Here is a 20,089-nt window from a genome sequence, read left to right as displayed (position 1 = left end):
TGTCTAGATAACAAGCCAAACATCTTCCTGAGTATTTTGATCCTCCTTTTAAGAAAAAGCTGTTTGAGCAAAAATAAAGCAAGTCATCCCTATAGCATTGTTCACCATCTTGTTATTACGTAAAATACTGGATATATGAGGGATAACTGGGACATGATACATCTGGTTCAAAATGACTGGATACAAATAGTTTGGAGTGTTACAGAAGTAGAGAGTTTGGCTCGAGATTATTTGCAGGGTTCAGAGTTATGCCATCACGGGCTTCATAGATCACTGTGTCTAAATAATACATTTGTAATTCAACAACTCTTCCTTGAGAACAAAACGTATATATTTGAATCGTGTCATTTCATATTTGGTCTATTAAAGATAAATGGTAGAGGAAGTCTGGACTCAAAAAGGTATAAGTGGGTTCTCCTTTGGAGAGAAGGAAGGCTAGGAGTGGGAGAAGCTTCATGGGGTGACAGGGAAATGAAATGCATGGACGATGACACCCCTGACTCCCTTTTCTACCTGTCCCAAAAGCTTGTTTTGTGCTTATTTTTCCCTTATGTACATACAGATGTGCCTATAAAGTATAGCATAGTCCTTATTTCTCTAATTTGAGAAGAAATGCAGCCTCCTCTACCATTTTCGTCATCATATAAACCAAGGTGTCAACATAGACCCTTTGTAAGATGTCAAAAAGTCACTACTTTTGGTGAATTTGCACAAAAGGAAAAACTGTTCACTTCCCCCACCTAGCCAAGTTTCTGTTCTAGTAGATCGACTGGTTTCAGGTACAATTTTAAATGGCAAAGAAGCCTGGTCCCAGTAAATTCTCACCAAATGAGACTTAAAGACTCTTCAAGATGGGAAGCCAGAATTAAAATGTTCTATCATAAAAATAAGCATAGTTCCCTCACAGACAAAAGAGTAGTATTTTCTCCATATGAAAATAACCAGAGCCTCAGAGGAGTGTCAACCATGTGCTTTCACACGTTTTCATGAAAAAAGAAAATACATAGGCTGCGTGTTAACAAGGACCATAAAAAATATATTGCCATGTAGAAGGAAATACTTAGCTAATTTGTGAATCCAAGTGATAAGTAAATCTTGTACTTACCTTAATGAGTTTTAACACACAGTGACTATTTTTAATGAGGAATTCTCACTACTACTAAGAAAATTTAGTCATCTAACTTAAAGAAACCAACAAATGGGTCGAACTTCCTCCTTGTCCACAGTTACCTGTTTTCTGCTCCTTCCCTCCCTCCTCTCTCCCCAAATTCCCCAAGCATTGAATGAGTAATCTTTCTGCATCAGGCAGAGTCCAAGATACAATGAGATCTAGTCCTTATCCTCCTGGAGCTTCAGCATAGGGAGTATAACAACATGGAAGTCCCATAGAAGAGACTGGAAAACAAGAATAGCAACAGCAAATAGCAGGAAACCAGAAGAGTCACTTTACATTAGTCAATTACTTTCAACGATTAGCAAGCAGATGTTATTTTAAGGGTATCCTGTCTTTAGAAAAGGTATTGCTTGCACCTTTGTTAAATAATTTCGGCAAGTTTTCAGACTCAATAATTCCAATTGCCTCCCTGTAAATAGATCTCCGGAAGGCTACAGCAATGGAGTCTTACCTTATGATAACACCTGAAATATGCAGCACGTTCATCAGAAAATTTCTCCAGTCTTTTTGGACCTTTGCTTGAAGCTTTCTTGAATACTAACCAGCATCGTTGATAAATCTGGAAGGAAATACAAAGACTGAGCTTGGCATCTCCACTGACTGACATTTGCATTTAAATGTTTTCTTTCTGATGTTTTCATCTGTGAAATATTTGCAAGCCAGAAACGTGATGTTGCTTTGGGAAAATAAAGTTTTAAAAATCAAAATTGTTTCCACAATGGGCATATTATATGTCATTCAGACAATTATTGGAATCAAAAGAAAATCAGTATTTGAAGATAAATTTCTTCATGCTATGATAGAAATATCACTGGCATATTTCAGAAAAAGTCCCAGAGATAAAAATCCCAAATAAGTACAAATAAAATAGGCATTCAAGGCACATGTTAGAATTTAAAATGCAATTAAATCTGAAAACCATGGGCTTGGTCTGTGCTAAAGATCTCACTGCCCATCCTAGAATCTGACAGCTTACGGTTATCATCATGTGACATTCCTCATAATGGATGGTGAAGAGTTGGACCAGACACTAAACTAACTAGCTAATGATTGGCTGATTAACACCAACCAGATTCTTGCTTAGGATATTCAACCCAGAGACTTGAAGATTACTTCCAGAGGTGCAGACCAAATTGAAAGGTCAGTGCTGGTAGGTTTAAACAGAGGTTGTTTGCCATGTTGAATCACTTGCAGGACAGTTAAACAGTGCAACCTGCTACAGGGAACTAGATCATTTCTACTCTAGGTAAGAGACATTTTAGTTATTTGCTATCTTTCAATAACTAATATTAAGATCTAGCCTTTCCTCTGGATTTCTTGGAAATCATCTGTACCCCCAGGAACCCATCACCATCAACATCACTGCAACTTTTAATTAAGCTAGTTTGAATGGGGGTCTTCAAAACTACCTTCAAGAAAATAACTAGTAAAAAGTATACTAGTACATTAAAATATTAATAATGCCAAAGAGAGAAAATGCAAAGAGCTAATGAACAGATGAAAAACAATGTTCTCCAAAAGCAAAATAAAATGAAGCTTTTTAAACCTAAAAATTAATGACTATAAATTAATAGTAATATTTACTGATGACAAATGATTGAGTGACACTATTATCCTCTTCTGATGATCTTTAAAGGCCATTTGACAATAAATAACTTAAAAAAAATAGAAATTTATCCTAAGGAAAAATCCCCAAATGCATCAAACAATACAAAATTAATTCCATATTCAAGTGCAGATGGGTGGATGCTCTTCAGTTACGATTATCCTTGATCCATAAATCACCTTGAATTACCATATATATGTAATTTTGTAAATTTTGTATATTTGACCCATAAATAAATTTTATGTACTAGAAAGTTTAAGAACCTCTGAGCTAGTAAGAAGAAACAAAACAAAGTCTACATAAGATATTTGGTTCTTCAAACCAGTCAATTAAAAAACCTCTTATAATTATATCATACCTGGCAAATGGGTGAGGAATTCAAGTTTACTATTTAACTGCAATGTTTAATATATTCCATTTTTCTCTTCTGTCTCAGAAACTTGAACATAAGTTAACTATTTTGTTCAGGGTGAAAAAATGAAATCCACTCTACTCTGAAGTTTAGCTCTAAATAAAGAGGGTAAGATACGTGTCTGATGCCACCGAATGTACAATAAAATGTTAGCAACATTATTTACGATAAAAAAAATTAGAAATTACTCACATTTCAACAATAAGGAGTGACAAAGTAAATTATAACACTTCTGTGATATATAATGTAATATATTTACTTATCTATAGAGTAACAGTAGTTATATGTAGTAAATATGGTACACATATAGTAAATATGTAGCATATTTGACGATATGTAGAATATATCTATAATAAATGTTATGCATCTGTAAGATAGCATACATAATTATTTTACAAAAAATAGTGGCCAGGCACGGTGGCTCATGCCTGTAATCCCAGCACTTTGGGAGGCCGAGGAAGGCAGATCATGAGGTCAGGAGATCGAAACCAGCCTGGCCAACATGGTGAAATCCTTTCTCTAGTAAAAATACAAAAAAATTAGCTGGATGTGGTGGTGCATCCCTGTAGTCCCAGCTACTTGGGAGGCCGAGGCAGGAGAATTGCTTGAACCCAGGAGGCAGAGATTGCAGTGAGCCAAGATCACGCCACTGCACTACAGCCTGGGCAACAGTTCAAGACTCTGTCTCAAAAAAAAAAGTAGTAATATAGACAGTATACATAATATGTATATGGTAAATTATACTACATCTATAATGCATATATCATCTATCTGTAGGATAACATAGGTGATTCATTTGAAACAAATTTCAGAAGGAATTTCCAAGGACACAGGAAAGTGTTTACATTATGTTATTGTCGGGAGAGGTGAAGCAGAATATAAAATTTCTAGGTCATAATCTCCACTATACTAAAAATGCATGGAAAAAGACCAAAAAAAAAAAAAACCCCAAAAAGTTAACCATGTTTTCTCTGGATCATGAGAATAGGTTTTGGGTTTTGTTTGTTAGTTTAATAAAAGTTAATAATGTATGGCTGGGCACGGTGGCTCACACCTGTAATCCCAGCACTTTGGGAGACTGAAATGGATGGATCACTTGAGGTCAGGAGTTCTAGACTAGCCTGGCCAATGTGACGAAACCCCATCTCTACTAAAAATGTAAAAATTAGCTGTGATGGTGGCACATTCCTGTAATCCTAGCTACTCGGGATGTTGAGGCACAAGAATTACTTGAACCCAGAAAGCAGAGGCTGCAGTGAGCCAAGATCATGCCACTGAACTCCAGCCTGGGGGCAGAGAGAGACTCTATCTAAAAAAGAAATAAGTAAATAAACCACAAAACCCTGTAAATGAAATGAAAAAGGAGTCTGTTATTTCTTAAATACCCAGAGGTATTAGTATACTCAATTCTACTGGTTTTCATCCTGCACAGTTATTAAATCCACCAAGCAATATAAAAAAATGGAGACAAAGGTGGAGCAGCAATTCAGTGGATGGAAAGCAACCTTTCAGTGCACAGTACTGAGGCCACCAGACATCCACTGGGGGGAAACAAATTTAAAAACCGCTGACTTAAACATTAAAACATCCACCTTATACAAAGATTAGCTAAAAAATGGACTTAAATATTAAATAAAATGATAAAACTTTTAAGAAAAAAAAGAAAATGCATGGGATCACAGTCTGCACAGAGTGCTTAGACCTGTTACCAAAAGCACAATCCACAGATGGAAAATTTGATAAACTGGACCTCATCGAAAGGAAAACTTTTGCTGTGTGACAAATTCTGTGAAGAGGATGAAAACACAAGTCAGACACTGAAAGAAAAGATGTGTAAACCACATTTCTGACAAAGAACTAGTATCTAGGATAGGTTAAAAAAAAAACCCTCAAATCACAACAGTAAAACAAACTAACAAATAATCTAATTACAAAATGGGCAAAAGTCATGAACAGACATCTCACTGGAGAAGGTGTGCAGATGCTCGAGAAGCACATGAAAACACGTTCAATATCACTGCCTATGAGGGAAGTGCAAATTAACATCACAATGGCTACCAATACACACCTATCAGATTGGCTGCAATAACAGTAATACCACCACCACCAAATGCTGACAAGGACGTGGAAAAATTGGATGACTCATACATAGTTGGTGGGAAGGTAACATGGTACAGCCACTCTGAAAAACAGTGGCAGTTTCTTAAAAAACGAAACAAGCAACACACAACTAGCAGTTTCATTCTTAGGAATTTATAACACAGAAATGCAAACTTATGTCCCCACGTACAAAAAAAATCTGTATATGAATATTCATAGCATTATTCAAAATAGCCAAAACCTGGAAGCCTCGTGACGTGGAAATCCTTCTGTGGGTGAATGATTAAATAAACTGTGGTACATCCTCCACACAATGGAATACTACTTAGCAATAAAAAGAAATTAACTCTTAATATCTGCAACAACTTAAATTAAATCTCTAAGAATTATGCTGAGTGAAAAAAACCAGCCAAATCTAAAATGTTACATACTACATGACTGCATTTGTATAGCATTCTTTATGTGACAAAATTATAGAAATGGAAAAACAGATTAATGACGGTCAGAAGTTAGAAATGTGGTGGCAAGGGGCAGGGGGAGCCCAGGGATGTAGGTTTGAGCTGTAACAGGTTAACATGAGAGATCCTTGAGGCAATGGAACTGTAGCTTCACTACATCAATGTCACTATCTTTGTTATGATACTGTACTGTAGTTTTGGAAGGCTTTACTACCAGAGAAACTAAGTAAAGAGTATAGGATCTTTTTGTAATATATCTTACAATTGAGAGTGAATTTACAGTTATCTCAAAATAGAATGTTTAATTAAATTTTAAAAAGACAGTAAGATGTAGAGATATTAAAGCAAGATCTTAAAATTACAGCCTAATCTGACAAATGTCATCTACGTTCTTCTCCAGTCCCTTTTTTTTTGCCATCACATCACAGTCTAATTAACCACTAGACTGAGTAACTTTAAGAAAGCAAGTTACAAGAGCCATTGGTAAGAGTTCAAGCACAAAATCCCTTTCAGAGTGGAGATTCAGCCATGAAAATTAACATTCTCAATACTACGGTTGGCAAGGAGAGTCTTATCAACATCTTGCTTATGTCTGAATAACAGATGAGACAATTGGCTCCCTTAAAATATGACCACCACCTGAGGACTATAATTACAGTGGGAATGACTGTCACTCTGCTTGTTCAGATAAAAGACGTGAAAAATAGGTTTCTTGTTTTCATTCTAGTATTGGCAACCTCTTGCTTTTGTACATGCCCCAAGAATGTGCTCAAAATTGAACATGATAAAGGCATGCGAAACTTATGCCCACTGCAAGAAAAAAATATCTGCACCAAGAAAGATATTTTACATTACCTCCATTTTTCAGACCCAAACTTCAATGAAAGCATTTCTAACATTTTTTTAAATGTGTTCATTTTCTTCACAGTTGAACCAGTATTTGCCTGGCTTATGTCCAAAAGCTGCTGAATGCAAGCTAAGCGTTCTTCAATTTCAGCATGCCTGAAATTGACCCATCTATATTAAGTCTAGGTGACTTTTTTCTCATTTCTTGTTTTTCTTTTGATTTATTAAGTAGTAAGGACAAATGAAAACATTGGTGCGTTAGAAGATAATGAAAACTCAAATTTGGTTTACAAATAGGCAGTCTGTGACATCAAACTGTAACATACAAACACACGGTACAAAAATAGTACCAAAGTTGAGAGCAATGTGTGCAATCAAGATCTTTCCTTTATTGTCATATATCATACATCAGTGAGTGTCACCATGTGGTCCAGCATCACTCAGGATAATTGTTAAATATGCAGATTCCTAGAGAGGAATTCCTACTGAGTCAAAACCTCTTCAGGTGGGACCAGACAAATTTGCTCTTCACCATGTTTTCAGGTATTTTATCTGTAATTTGTAAGCCAATGCCACAAATATTTATAAAGTACTTTCAGACGATGCTATGCCTCCCTCTTGGGGCTGCCGACAAAGACTTCTAAAAGTGTTTCAGGATGAGGGCATCTGAGATGGGCGGCTTCCAAAAGGTGGCACACGATGGTCTTTTAAACAGAGCAGCAGGAGCTGCCATCTTGAGTTTCAGAGAGACACTGAAGGTGAAATGTAATCCATTAAACTAAACTCGAAATTTCAACTGCCAGCACACTGTTCTAAGAACACAACACCAGAAGAGCCACCAAGTGTCCAGAGGACTAAAAGCTTATCCTAAACATCTCAATATTTAGAGAAAACAAAGCAGGAAAACTTACTAAATATGGTAGCATGTGAGGACTACTTGGATTAACACTGGCATTGTTTCAAAGAATGACAATTTGAAAATAATCCCATGCACTTAACAGTTTAGGGCAGTTTTTAAAAATTAATTCATTCAACTGTCTCCTTTATATTTTATATAAATCTATTTGTCATTTATAGTATTATTTAGTTAACATCAAATTGACTTATTAAAATAACATTTTTATCAAAAGAGAAATCTTTATATTCCAACTATAATAGTTTCACTGCCTACAAATAGTAGTTAATCCTGGCTGGATGTGGTGGCTCATGTCTGTAATTCGAGCACATTTGGAGGCCAAGGTGGGTGAGTTGCTTGAGTCCAGGAGTTCAAAACCACCCTGAGCAATACAGTGAAACCCTGTCTCTATTTTTTTTAAAAAGTGTGGTAGTGCATGCCTGTAGTCTCAGCTGAGGTAGGAAGATCACCTGAACCCAGGGAGGTGGAGGCTGCAGTGAGTCAAGATTGTGCCACCGTACTCCAGCCTATGTGACGGAATCTCAAAAAAAAAAAAAAAAAAAAAAAAATAGGTCATCCTAATGTAAATACACTGTATGAGAATTCAATGATGGTAAAATTTCCATGTTGAAATATCTCACCTCCTGTATATTTATGTTTCTCAACTTAGCACAATTGACATTTTAGGCTAGAAAATTATTTATAGTTGTGGGGGTTTTCCTGTGCATGGCAGGATGTTTAGTAGCACCTCTGATCTCCACCCACTAAATGCCAGTAGCAAATTTTCTCACCTCCATTGAAAACCAAAATTCTCGAAAATCCTCTGGGGGGCAAAATGAGAACCACTGCCACAGCTAAATGCATGCTGATCTGAAATTGTACATTTGAAAAATATGTGTCTTTGTGAATATCTTCAAAGCCTCTGATTTGAACAAGTCAATCCCCACAAGCCGTTGTCAAAGCTTAAGCAGATAAGCACATCACACAGTTCCAACAACCTGAGTGGATAGACAGCAGATTTAGTAGTTACATGAAAATCTCATTCAGCGTGTACTTTGTTGTTGGTGGTGGTGGTTTTATTATACCCTTCAGTCTTAAATTGTCACCAATCCATGTATAATGTGTTCCACTTTCCTTTGTCTTTTCTTCCTTTAAAATTTGATACCCTTAATAATTGCTTAGCCCTGGTTTAAAATCTCTAATGTTTTGTATCGGCCTCTTTTCCTAGTAAAGAATATTCTAGTAGGTTCACCAAAATTTCCAGTTCCAAAAAGCAGCTTGAAACAATTAAGAATTTGCTTAGAATTCCTAATTTTACTATAATAGTAAGCCTTCACAATGTCTTGAACAGAGTCAAAATTGTACTTCTAAAGGATTCAAGGGCAGTTATGAAGATAACAGCAAATTTTGGTCACAAAATACCATGCAAATTATAGAGAGTAAGACGGGTCTGTTTAAGCCTTTATGACAATTTGAAAATAATCCCATGCACTTAACAGTTTAGGGCAGTTTTTAAAAATTAATTCATTCAACTGTCTCCTTTATATTTTATATAAATCTAGGAATTGGCAAACTTTCTGTAAAGAACCAAAGAGTAAATGTTTTAGTCTTTGAGAGTCCCAAGGTCTCTATTGCAACTACTCAGCTCAGCAGATACAGCAGGAAAGAAGCCATAGAATATATTTAAGTGAATGGGTATGGCTACCTTCTAATAAAACTTTAGTTACAAAGCCAAGCAGTGGGCCAGATTTGGCCTGTGGGCCATAGTTTGCCAACCTCTGGTCTATGGTAGTATTTCTCAACTCTTTAAGCTTAGATCTTATAGAAATCTGTTTGACAAGTCTCTCCAGGGAGAAATGGAAGTTATTATGCCTTTGGCGGAATCCCTATACCTTCCACATCTCCCCACAAGTCAAGATTCTACTCCAATAAAATTATATTAATATGTTGACTTGAGGCTTTTTCAACCCCCTCCACCAAATGTCTGGTCTCCCTGTCCACTAATGGGGAGTCACTGTTCTACAATTAATGTGGATGCCATCCCGAAGAGCACGTTCTCATGCAGACCCATTAGCAAACCTATCTCTAGCACTGGGCTGCAGTTAGGTTTCTATAGCCTATGAAGTAAAGGAACAAATTAATTAAGTAGTTGAAAATTGTTTTCCATTTTGCTATGATTCCCTTTCTGCAATCACATAGACTTTTTCTTCTCAGAGCATTCTCTCCAGACTCTAAAGATGTATATCCTCACAGTGCTGACTGGATTAGCCTCAGTTATCATATGCTACTCCTATTTGCACCTACTTTACAAAACAAATCAAAAATTTTTCTTAGGCAGGATGTTAATATTAATGCCTACCTAGCATTGGCTGAACTCTTTTTCTGTGCACTGTGGAATACTGAGCCCTTTATGTGCATTATTTCAATTAGTCATCCCAACATTCCTGTTTGGCATATTCTATTATTATTCCTATTTCACAGATGAGCAAATTTTGTTTTAGCGAGGTTAAGCATCTTACTCAATGTCAAAAACTAGTAGAACTACACCAGGATTCCAACCTTTGTTTGCCTGAATCTGGAAAATAAGCTCTTAAGCACTACTCCAGGATCTTTCTCAGAAAAGTTGTACTCTTAGGGATGCATAAACTCATGCTGATGGTCGATCCATCTGTAAGAAGTTTATTTTCACACTTATCATGATCTAAAAAGAGACACTTAGTTGTAACCATATGCTCTTTCGTCTGGACGACTACTTTATAGATAATCTATTTCAGTGTGACATTTGCATTTGTGATTTTAAGTTCACTCACTGGCACTAAGTGTTCACCCACAGTGATAGTTTTGAAGGGCGTTTTTCCGAAGCTGGGGTTTTAAGACATTAATCCAGGACTCCATGTATCCTAGCAATCTGCCATAAGTATTTGCTTTGAAAAGAACTCCATATTATCTCTCCTTAAGTGACAATATAGTCAGTGTCTTTGACAGAAGCACAGGAACCCAAGCTAAGTATTTTTCTAACTATATTAGAATTAGATGTTACCTCATGCAATTTCTCAATTCTTCCTAGACTTCCTTATTTCTCTAACTCTCAGCCTCTTGCTCTTCATTTGCCATGGTGATGGCAAACTAGTGTTCAGGCTAAGTGACTCCCCACTGGCCTGGATAGTCCACTACCCGTGGCTGACCAGTCACTTCTCTATGAGTGCCCAACCCTCCCATTTGGCTGACACTATTGTCTCAGGCTCCTCTGTCACTTTCAGACTTTTCAATAGGCACAAAAAATGGTGTGGGTTGATACAATCTAGAAATCAAGGGTGGAGATGTTAACCAAGGAGAACCAGAAGATAGGAGTTTGCCCCACTGGTAATACTCCTTCATTCCATCTGCCATTTTCTGTAAATTTATCCTTCTGTAATATAAGAGCGAAACTATCTTTGCAAAAATTATGACAGTGAGAAAATTAAGACAGTGAAAGGGATTTGATCTAATCAGCCCCCATCTTGCCTTTAACCTCAAAACTGCCCTTAGTCATTCTTGGGCTTGGGCCAACTTAATATTGGGAGAAATTTAGTTTATAATCTAAATGATAATCACTTTTCTTCAGAACTAAATGGCTTTTGTAAAGCTTATGAAAGACCACCAGGTTAGGAGGATGAGAGGAGCTATTCTGCTAAGACGTAGGTATAAAGTACCAGCCATTATTCTGGCAATCACAAGATTTGCAACTTCTTCAATTACTCCTACAGATAACACCACTACTGTAGAGCCTAAGATTGGCCCTTTGAGTTATCTTTTCAGGCTTTTGCATTGCTGACCACCAAGAGCCCCACCCAGATTCATGACTCTTGACTCAACTGATTCTGTGGCCCCCACCCAGAAGTGGACTCAGTACACAAGGACTGTTTTCCACACTCCCATGATTGCATCCACAACCAATCAGCAGCACCCATTCCCTTGCCCATCAAACTATCCCTGAAAAACCTTAGCTTCCAAATTTTCATAGAGGCTCTTGTCTCCTGGTCAGCCAGCTCTGTGTGAATTAAACTATTTCTCTATTGTGATTCCTCTGTCTTGATAAATTGTCTCTACCTGGGCAGTGATTAAAATAAACCCATTGAGCAGCTACAAGAGCATTGGGCTGGATGATCTCTGAGGCCAAGAAAGCTAGAAGTTTCCAGTCCTATGAATGACTCTTTCATGACAGGATTTCATAGTTGGTGCTTGAAGACTACAAAAGAGTGATTTCTATAGCCTCCCCCAATCATAATATACAGGCTGCTACCAATTCTACTTACCAAAATAATGAGCTGGGTCAGGATCACATATTTTATGAAGGGAAAAAAGATCTTTTTAATGAGTAAATAAAATGATTCTATGCCTAAGATTCATGTATACCCTTCATTTGTAAGGCAAGAAATGCTAATTTGGAGAAAATTGCACAGTGGGTATCAAGATACATTTTAAATTCACTGTAAAGAAAAATACCAGCAAAAATGGGATAATTAATCATAAAATAAAATATGTAGAAAGAGGATTAAAAATACTTAAAAAGCATCTACAGGGAATAAATTAGCTATGTCAACTCTTTACTGGTGGTGAAGTAAATTATCACAACCTTTCTAGAGGCAGAATTATGTCTACACTTTGACCCAGAAATACTACTTCCAGGAACTTCCCTTTGAGGAAATAATTAAGGAAATAAGCACATATACGGGAATAGGGTTCTTTGGAGAAAAAACTAGAAATACTCTAAATGTTTCAGAGGACTGGTTTAATTAATCATGGCAAATCTGCAACCTGGAGGTTACCATCATTGGAAATGATGTCGTAAAATAATATGCGTACCATAGAAAACACTATTAGTAAGTTATTAAGCATATAAAGAAGTTTGTCCCTGCTTTTTAATGTTTCTCTTCTAATTTATATATGTGTACACTCATTCTGTAAATAAGGTGCAGGTTGCAGTTGCTCACACAAGATATGAGCTATATTTAATCCTCTCCTTCCCTCTCCTCCCTCTCTCTCTCTCTCTGTCTCTCTCTCTCTCTCTCTCTCTCTCTCTCTCTCTCTCTCTCTCTCTCACACACACACACAGCAATTCTAGGGAGTAATCTGAGGTTCAATGGAAAACTATGCATTCTCTAGCAAGCACCTTTCTAGAATTATCTGTTTTTTATTCTGTGGGAACTATTTTACTTCTCTGTAAATTGTAGGAAAGTGAAAAGAATGCAAAATTATTCCAGTCTATTAAGAGGCAAATTCTGTCCTGTCCAGTAGAGGTTCAGCTGAATCCCACCCATCGCACCCTCAGTGTCCATGAAGCTAGATTTGCCTCCTTTTGAATATTCATTTCATCATCATTCTGGATATACAAATGTGTGAGTTCTTTGAATTACCCTTTGAACTAGTTACAATATTCAACTTTGTTCCCTCATTTAATTAATGAGTTAAGTAGAATCTTCAACACATGTTCATTCTACATTTGTATGAAAGTCATAATTTTATCTGTTTTGAAAATTATCTTTTAATACAATTCATCAGTCACCAAATTCTGTGTATTTTTACCCTCTAGCTAAACCTGGAATATTTGTATTTCTCTATGAGGGACTGCTACTCTAATCTAAGCCACCATCTTCTGAGTTTCAGAGAGCTCCTTATTTTATTCTTGCTACTTTGCAATCCATTTTGTACCTAAGATCTGGGGTGATCTTGGCAACACTAATCTGAACACATTGCTCCTTTACCCAAAGTATTTCTGTGGCTGCCTGATGCCTTTAGCGCAAAAATCAATATCTTAACAAGACATTCCAGAACCCTCAAGAACTGGCACCTCCCTATGTTATAACCTATTTTTCAGCTTTCTTCATTTTTTATTCTTCTTTCATAAATATATGTCCTGTAGTTTGTGTTTTTTTGTATATAAAAAAAAGAATATATTATTTTGAAAACATTCTCCTGCAATCAATATCTGCCATGAACTGCTCAGACCATTCTGGCCACACATAGGGAACCCTTCCTTTGTCAGTGCAAAGTTGACCAATGTCAACCAAGCTAGCGCTAAAACAGAAAGTTATGTATGCTTTTCCTTCTCTCTCTCCAATGCCTTTCTCTTCTCCAAAGCAGAAGCACTGCAGAAAGAAGCCGTAATTTGTTATATTTATTTTTCTAGCTTTGATTTTTAACTAGTTTTATAGAAAAAGGTAAACATACTACTCTAAAGAAATGCCAGAGAATCTAAAATACCAGGTAGGCATTCTATTTAAGCAAAAATTTGAGAGCTGATGTCATTCCTTAATTCATTCAACAAATATTTATTGGTTGCACTGAACTGAGATTGCACCACTGCACTCCAGCCTAGGCACAGAATGAGATTGTCTCAAAAAACCTAAAATAAATAAATAAGTAAAGACGTTGGCTTTTTCTCTAAGATGGGAAGTGAGACAAAGAGTTGAACTGAAGTGATATAATCCAACTTCAGTTACCGTTGGGCAGGAAAGGCACAGGCGGGGGAACCAGTTAGAGAGGGTCACAACATACCATGCAGGGGGTGACACTGCCTTGAACTAGGATGAAAGTGGAGGAGAGGTGGAAAGTGCTAAGAATCTGGATCTATTATGAAATTATAATCAACAGGATTTGCTGATGGGATTGAAGGTAAGGGTAAGGGCAAGAAAAAAGTCAAAGATGATTCCAAAATTTTTAGCTCAAGCAAGTGGAAGAATGGAGTTTCCATTGGCTGAGAAAGCCTGGAAAAGGATGAAGTTTAGTAGGGAGGGTGTGGAATTTGGGGATGGGTATATTAAGCTTGTCACACCTATTAAACATCTAAGTCTGTATAAAAATTATATTATTATTAAACATAATGAAGTAGTTCTGTATATGTTGTGTATATGAAACTGTATATACAAGATTTTATTGTACTCTAGAAATGAAATAATATTATCTTCCCTATAGAGCTGTTATGAGAATTGAATAAGTCGGTGCATTTAAAGTACTTAGGGTCAGGCACAGTGGCTCACATCTGTAATTCCAGCATTTTGGGAAGCCACGGTGGAAGAATTGCTGGAGGCCAGGAGTTTGAGACCAAACTGGGTAACATGGTGATGCCTCATCTCCAGGAAAATAGAAAAATAAAAAAATAAGCCAGATGTTGTGGTGCACACCTGTGGTCCCAGCTCTAAGTGAGCTGAGGTGGGGAAGGATCACTTGATCCCAGGAGATTGAGGCTGCAGTGAGCCATGCTCGTGCACTGCACTCCAGCCTGGGCAACAGAAACCCTGTCTCAATAAATAAATTAATAACATACTTAGCATATTGGTTGGTATATAGTAAGTACTCCATAGTGGTTAGCAGTTCATACCATCCAGATAGGTGATGATTTGCACGCAAACAAGGGCGACATATTTTGTTTCCTTCATTTACTCATTGATTCTGCAAATATCTCCTGAGCACCTAGTATGAGCTAGACACTGTCCCAAGCAATGAATAAAGAGCGGTACACAAAGCAAAGTCCAGAAACTTTACTTTTTATTACACAGGGACACATAACAGTACCCCAGCCCCTCACACAGTGCCAGGTCTGTGGTAATAATGATGATAGACTATCTCTGCAGAGCCTTTATTTTGTGGTATGCACCCAGTAAGTATTTTGGTAGAGTTGAAGAAAAGCAATGATGTTTCTGGGGCTTCCAAAGGGACTTCCAGAGAGGTCTTCTGAGTAGTCGCCAAGACTAAATTCCAGTTGCTTAGCCTGCTCTAAATAACTGACCCCTGCCTACTCATTAAGTCTCATATCCCACCACTTCCTACTTAACTCATGATAGGCCAGCCTCCAACATGTTATGTGCCTCTCTGACAAGAGATGAGAGAATAATTTCTCCCCTGCAGTTCACATGATTGACTCCTTTTCCTTCTTCAGGTCTTAGGAGGAATTTCTCTATCAGTTAGCTATTGTTGCATCACCAGTCGCTCCAAAGTTTAGTTTCTTAAATAATAATTTATCACTTCCCATGAATATAACTGTTAATTGGGCAGTTCTGCTGATCTGACCTGTCTTCATTAATCATGGCTTGGTTCATTCATGCATGAGTAGTCAAGTCCTGGGTTGTCCTGAGGCTGCCTGGAATGACTTAGTTCGGCACCTCAGGGTGTCTGATTCTCAGTAGCATATCTGGGGCTTATTCTCCTGGAGCAAGCAGGAGCCCATGAGATCAGGCAGAAACCAGAAATGCTTTTCTTTTTTTAATTACTCTTTTTATTTGGAAATAATGGTAGAGTCACATGCAGTTGCAGCAAATACTACAGAGAGATCCTAGTTATTCTTTACCAGTTTCATCTAAGGGAAACATCCCTCAAACTATAGTATAATAATGCAGTCAGGATACAGACATTGGTGCAGGTAAGATTCAGAACAATTTCCATCACCACAAGGATCCCTCACTTGCCCTTTCATTACCACAACCACTTCCTTCCTGCCCCATGCCCTCCTTAACCCCTGGCAACCACTAATCTGTTCTCCTTTTACATAATTTAGGCATTTCAACAATGTTATATGCATGTAATTAAACAGTATGTAACCTTTTCAGTTTGGCTTTTTTTCATTTAGCATAATTCTCTACAGATTGACCCAGGTGGTGATACTCCATGGTACTAATGTAACACAGTTTGTTTATTCATTTGGTCACTGAAGGACATCTAGGTTCTTCAGTTTCTGACTTTTATGAATAAAGCTGCTAAGAACATTTGAACACATATTTTTGTGTGACCAAAGTCATCATTTCTTTGGGATAAACTTTACTACCCTTAACATAATTTTACTTCTCCTATTTATAATTGACCTAAATAATTTTTTCTATATCCATTTAGAAATATAGAAAACAGTGTTTTAATTTTTACTTCAACCATCAAACCTAATTTAGTAAACTTGAGAGGGGAAGGAAAATGTATTGTGTTCACCCATATTTTTGCTCACCAATTTTCCTTCTTCCTCCTGATGTCCCAAAGTTTCTTCTTGTATTGTTTCTGTTTAGAAATCTTCATTAATTCTATTTTAAAGTAGACAAATTTGCTGGTGACAAATTCTCTTTATTTTCCTTCATCTGACAATGTCTTGATTTCCCCATCATTCCTGAGGGACATTTTTGCTAGGTATGAGATCCTAAGTTGACAGTTCTTTTCTCTTAGCACTGAATGAGTAAACTTCCTTCTATCAAATCCTTTCAGCTATTATTTCTTTGAGTTCATTAGGTCCTCCCTAAATGTCAATAGGTTCTTGGAAACTGTGATTTTAAGCAAAAAAACGTGCAAAATAAAGCCACGTTTTTTCTCACCATTACAATGAAACAACATTACTCAAGAACTTGCAGTACATCATTTCACTTAAAGTCACAGTTTCCTAGATTCTGTCAGCAATGTTAGGTGAGGATTTCCCACACTTTTCAGTCCCATGTCTCTCTCCTCCCCTTTTGGGCCCTGTTGACATGAATTTAGATCTTTAATTGTAATGCCACAGGTCCCTGAAATGCTTGTGATTTTTTTTCCCAGTCTATTTTTTCTCTGTTCTCCCAACTGGGTGATTACTATTGTTCCATTTTGCCTCATTCTCTCTATTCTGATGGTAAGCCATTCCAATTTAAATTATTGTATTTTTTCAGTTCTAAAATTTCCATTTTTGTCTTCTTCATATCTAATTCCTTTTGAGAAAATTTTCAGTTTTTTTCCTCATGCTTCAAGCATGTTTGTAATTGCTCCTCATGGCATTTTTTATCACAGCTCCTTTCATATCTTTGTCAGATAATTCTATCACCTCTGTGTTGGCATTCATTGGGAAATAATGGGTACTTTTAATTGAAACCTGAGTAATTGGCACATTATGTCATGAGGTTCTAAATCTTAAATAAATCAGTTTCAACAGGATTCCTCTAATGTTGATACAATACGGGAAAGGGTAGGAAAGACATCATCTTGGTGAAGTGTTGGGATAACTCATTACAGTCCCACGACAGTGAAAGACAAGGTCCTTTACGTGGCCTTCATGGGAGAGGGTGGGGCCATAGTCTTGTCTTGTCTTTTCCTTTTCTCGTTTTTCTTTTCTTTTCTTTCTTTTCCCTTCTCTGTTGCCAGGCTGGAGTGTAGTGACGTGATCTCAGCTCACTGCAACCTCCACCACCCAGGTTCAAGCAATTCTCCTGCCTCAGCCTCCCGAGTAGCTGGGACTACAGGCACGTGCCACCATGCCCAACTAATTTTTGTATTTTTAGTAGAGGCGGGGTTTCACCATGTTGGCCAGGATGGTCTCGAACTCTTGATCTCAGGTGATCCACCCACCTCAGCCTTCTAAAGTGCTGGGAATACAGGCACGAGCCACTGTGCCCAGCTCATAGGATTTTCTTTACTGTTCGGATGGTGTAGAGCAGCTCTTATCTAAAAGTTTCTTGCCTTGCTAGGCTGCTGCATTTCCTGGTCCTCTGGCCAGAGAGAGCAGGCTTTTGTGGGGACTCTTTTTGTCTGTGCCTGCTGGGGTTTCTAGATTGTTGACTTCTTCAGCTCCATGTGTGGGATCTATGAGGCAAAAGTTAGTCTGGCTAACTTCTCTCCACCTTTCAGAGTCTTCTTAGGTTTGATTTATATTCAATGTCCCAGCTTTATAGTCTCAGCAAGAGGAGTAAGAAAAGGTATACCTACTCACTGTTCCCAAAAGTGGAAGCCTGTAAATACTTTAAGCCTTTGCTGTGTCAAGTTCACTCATCGTTTATCCCACTTGGTTAAACCCAGAGTCAGAACTGATGGAGACAATAAAGTCACAGAGCAAAGATCATGGCAGTGGCTGCGGCCACTAATGTGCTCACAATCCACCATGATGTCGCCATCTCAGAGAGACATTCCCACCTCCTAAATCTAAAGCAGCCCCCAGGCCTCCGCATATTGACTTCACGTCAATATCTGAAATTATGTTGCTTACTGATTTGTCGGCATTTTTATTTTTTGCCTTCCTCTTTAGAATATAAAAAACATACTATATTTTATGTAAATCACTTTGAATCCTCAAGGCCTAGAAGAGCATTAGGTTCTCATTTCTTTATCTTTGAATGGCCGACTGAATAAATAAATGAGAAAAAAAAATGAGTGGGCAAAAGTCATACTAAGAACTCATGAAATTCCCAGAATTTCATAAATGAGGCCCTTGGATCAAAAAGCCTCAGAATAGGCCAGACATTTCCAAACATTCCTTAACATATTAACATGAGAGATTCAGTTTTTTTTTAAAAAAATAAGCCCAGAGGCCAGGCGCTGGGGCTCACGCCTGTAATCCCAGCACTTCAGGAGGCTGAGGTGGGTGGATCACGAGGTGAGGAGATTGAGACCATCCTGGCCAACATGGTGAAACCTCGTCTCTACTAAAAATACAAAAATTAGTTAGGCATGGTGGCACGCGCCAGTAGTCCCAGCTACTCGGGAGGCTGAGGCACAAGAATCACTTGAACCAAGGAGGCAGAGGTTGCAGTGAGCTGAGATAGTGCCACTGCACTCCAGCCTGGCAACAGAGAAAGACTCCATCTCAAAAAATAAAAAAACTAATAATAAAAATAAGCCCAGAATATGTAGAGTACAAATATTCAAATCATATTGAGAGACATTGTTTTAAGAGAAACATTAGTTTAAACAATTGTATAACACATTTTTCTTTAAAAAGTTCATTGTATCAAATGCTACTTTTTATACCATGGAGAAGGGTTCTGGTGCTTATTTGTCACTCAGTGTTTTCAAATATCAGTGGGTTTTGTTCTAAAACCAAAGAACCTCACAATGAATAAATTGTCATATAGATAAAACAAATACAGAATATATTTGTTAAAAACAAGCTTTAGCCAAATTGGAGATACATCGCTCTACTGTGGCAAAAAAAAAAAAAAAAAAAAAAAAAAAAAATCCCAAATTAGGGACTTTGCATTAAAAAATGTCTATTCTGAAATGGAATCACTGTAATAATTTCAGAAGGAAACTTTTCAGTGAGGTTCAGTCTCCCAACCTCCACCTCATTAAAGCTACATTGAGTAAAAGACATTTCATGAGAAGGCTCAGTACAGAAAATTAGAATGTCACTCTCAAAGGAGGGAAGAGAAATGAATTCCATGGTTGAGAAAGCACTCTTTAAAGAAAAACACCAACAAGGAACAGATGTTGCCAGAAAAGGGCAGAAGGGGAAGAATAATAGTTATGTGGTAAAAAATTTTAAGCCAACAATTTAAGAGAAGAAAACCTGGGTGGCCACAGAGGAGACAGTTGCAGGTTTTCACGGACAACTTCCAGGAAAGAAACATGTTGGCCGGGCACGATGGCTCACACCTATGATCCCAGCACTTTGGGAGGCAGAGGCAGGCGGATCATAAGATCAGGAGTTTGAGACCAGCCTGGCCAACATGGTGAAACCCCATCTCTACTAAAAATACAAACATTTGCTGGGCGTATTGGCACATGCCTGTAATCCTAGCTCAGAAGGCTGAGGCAGGAGAATTGCTTGAACCTCAAAGGCAGAGACTGCAGTGAGCTGAGCTCACACCTCTGCACTCCAGCCTGAGTGACAGAGCAAGACTCCATC

The 20,089-nt window shown here is 37.6% G+C and overlaps 1 protein-coding gene across 2 annotated transcripts in view; it reads right to left on the bottom strand.

Moving 5' to 3' along the window:
• Positions 1–20,089, bottom strand: part of DOK5 (docking protein 5) — a 169,053-nt gene that overhangs the window by 87,626 nt on the left and 61,338 nt on the right. For both annotated transcript variants that reach the window (XM_012467489.2, XM_012467490.2), the window contains exon 2: positions 1,626–1,733. In XM_012467489.2, the coding sequence (XP_012322912.1) occupies positions 1,626–1,733 (108 nt within the window). The remainder of the gene's footprint in view (positions 1–1,625; positions 1,734–20,089) is intronic.

Source organism: Aotus nancymaae, unplaced genomic scaffold (assembly GCF_030222135.1).
Source record: "Aotus nancymaae isolate 86718 unplaced genomic scaffold, 86718_ANA_hifiasm-v0.15.2.pri h1tg000029l, whole genome shotgun sequence".
In the NCBI taxonomy this organism is placed as follows: domain Eukaryota; kingdom Metazoa; phylum Chordata; class Mammalia; order Primates; family Aotidae; genus Aotus; species Aotus nancymaae.
Note: the sequence above shows the minus strand (reverse complement) of the source record. Positions and strands in the feature narration are given on the sequence as shown.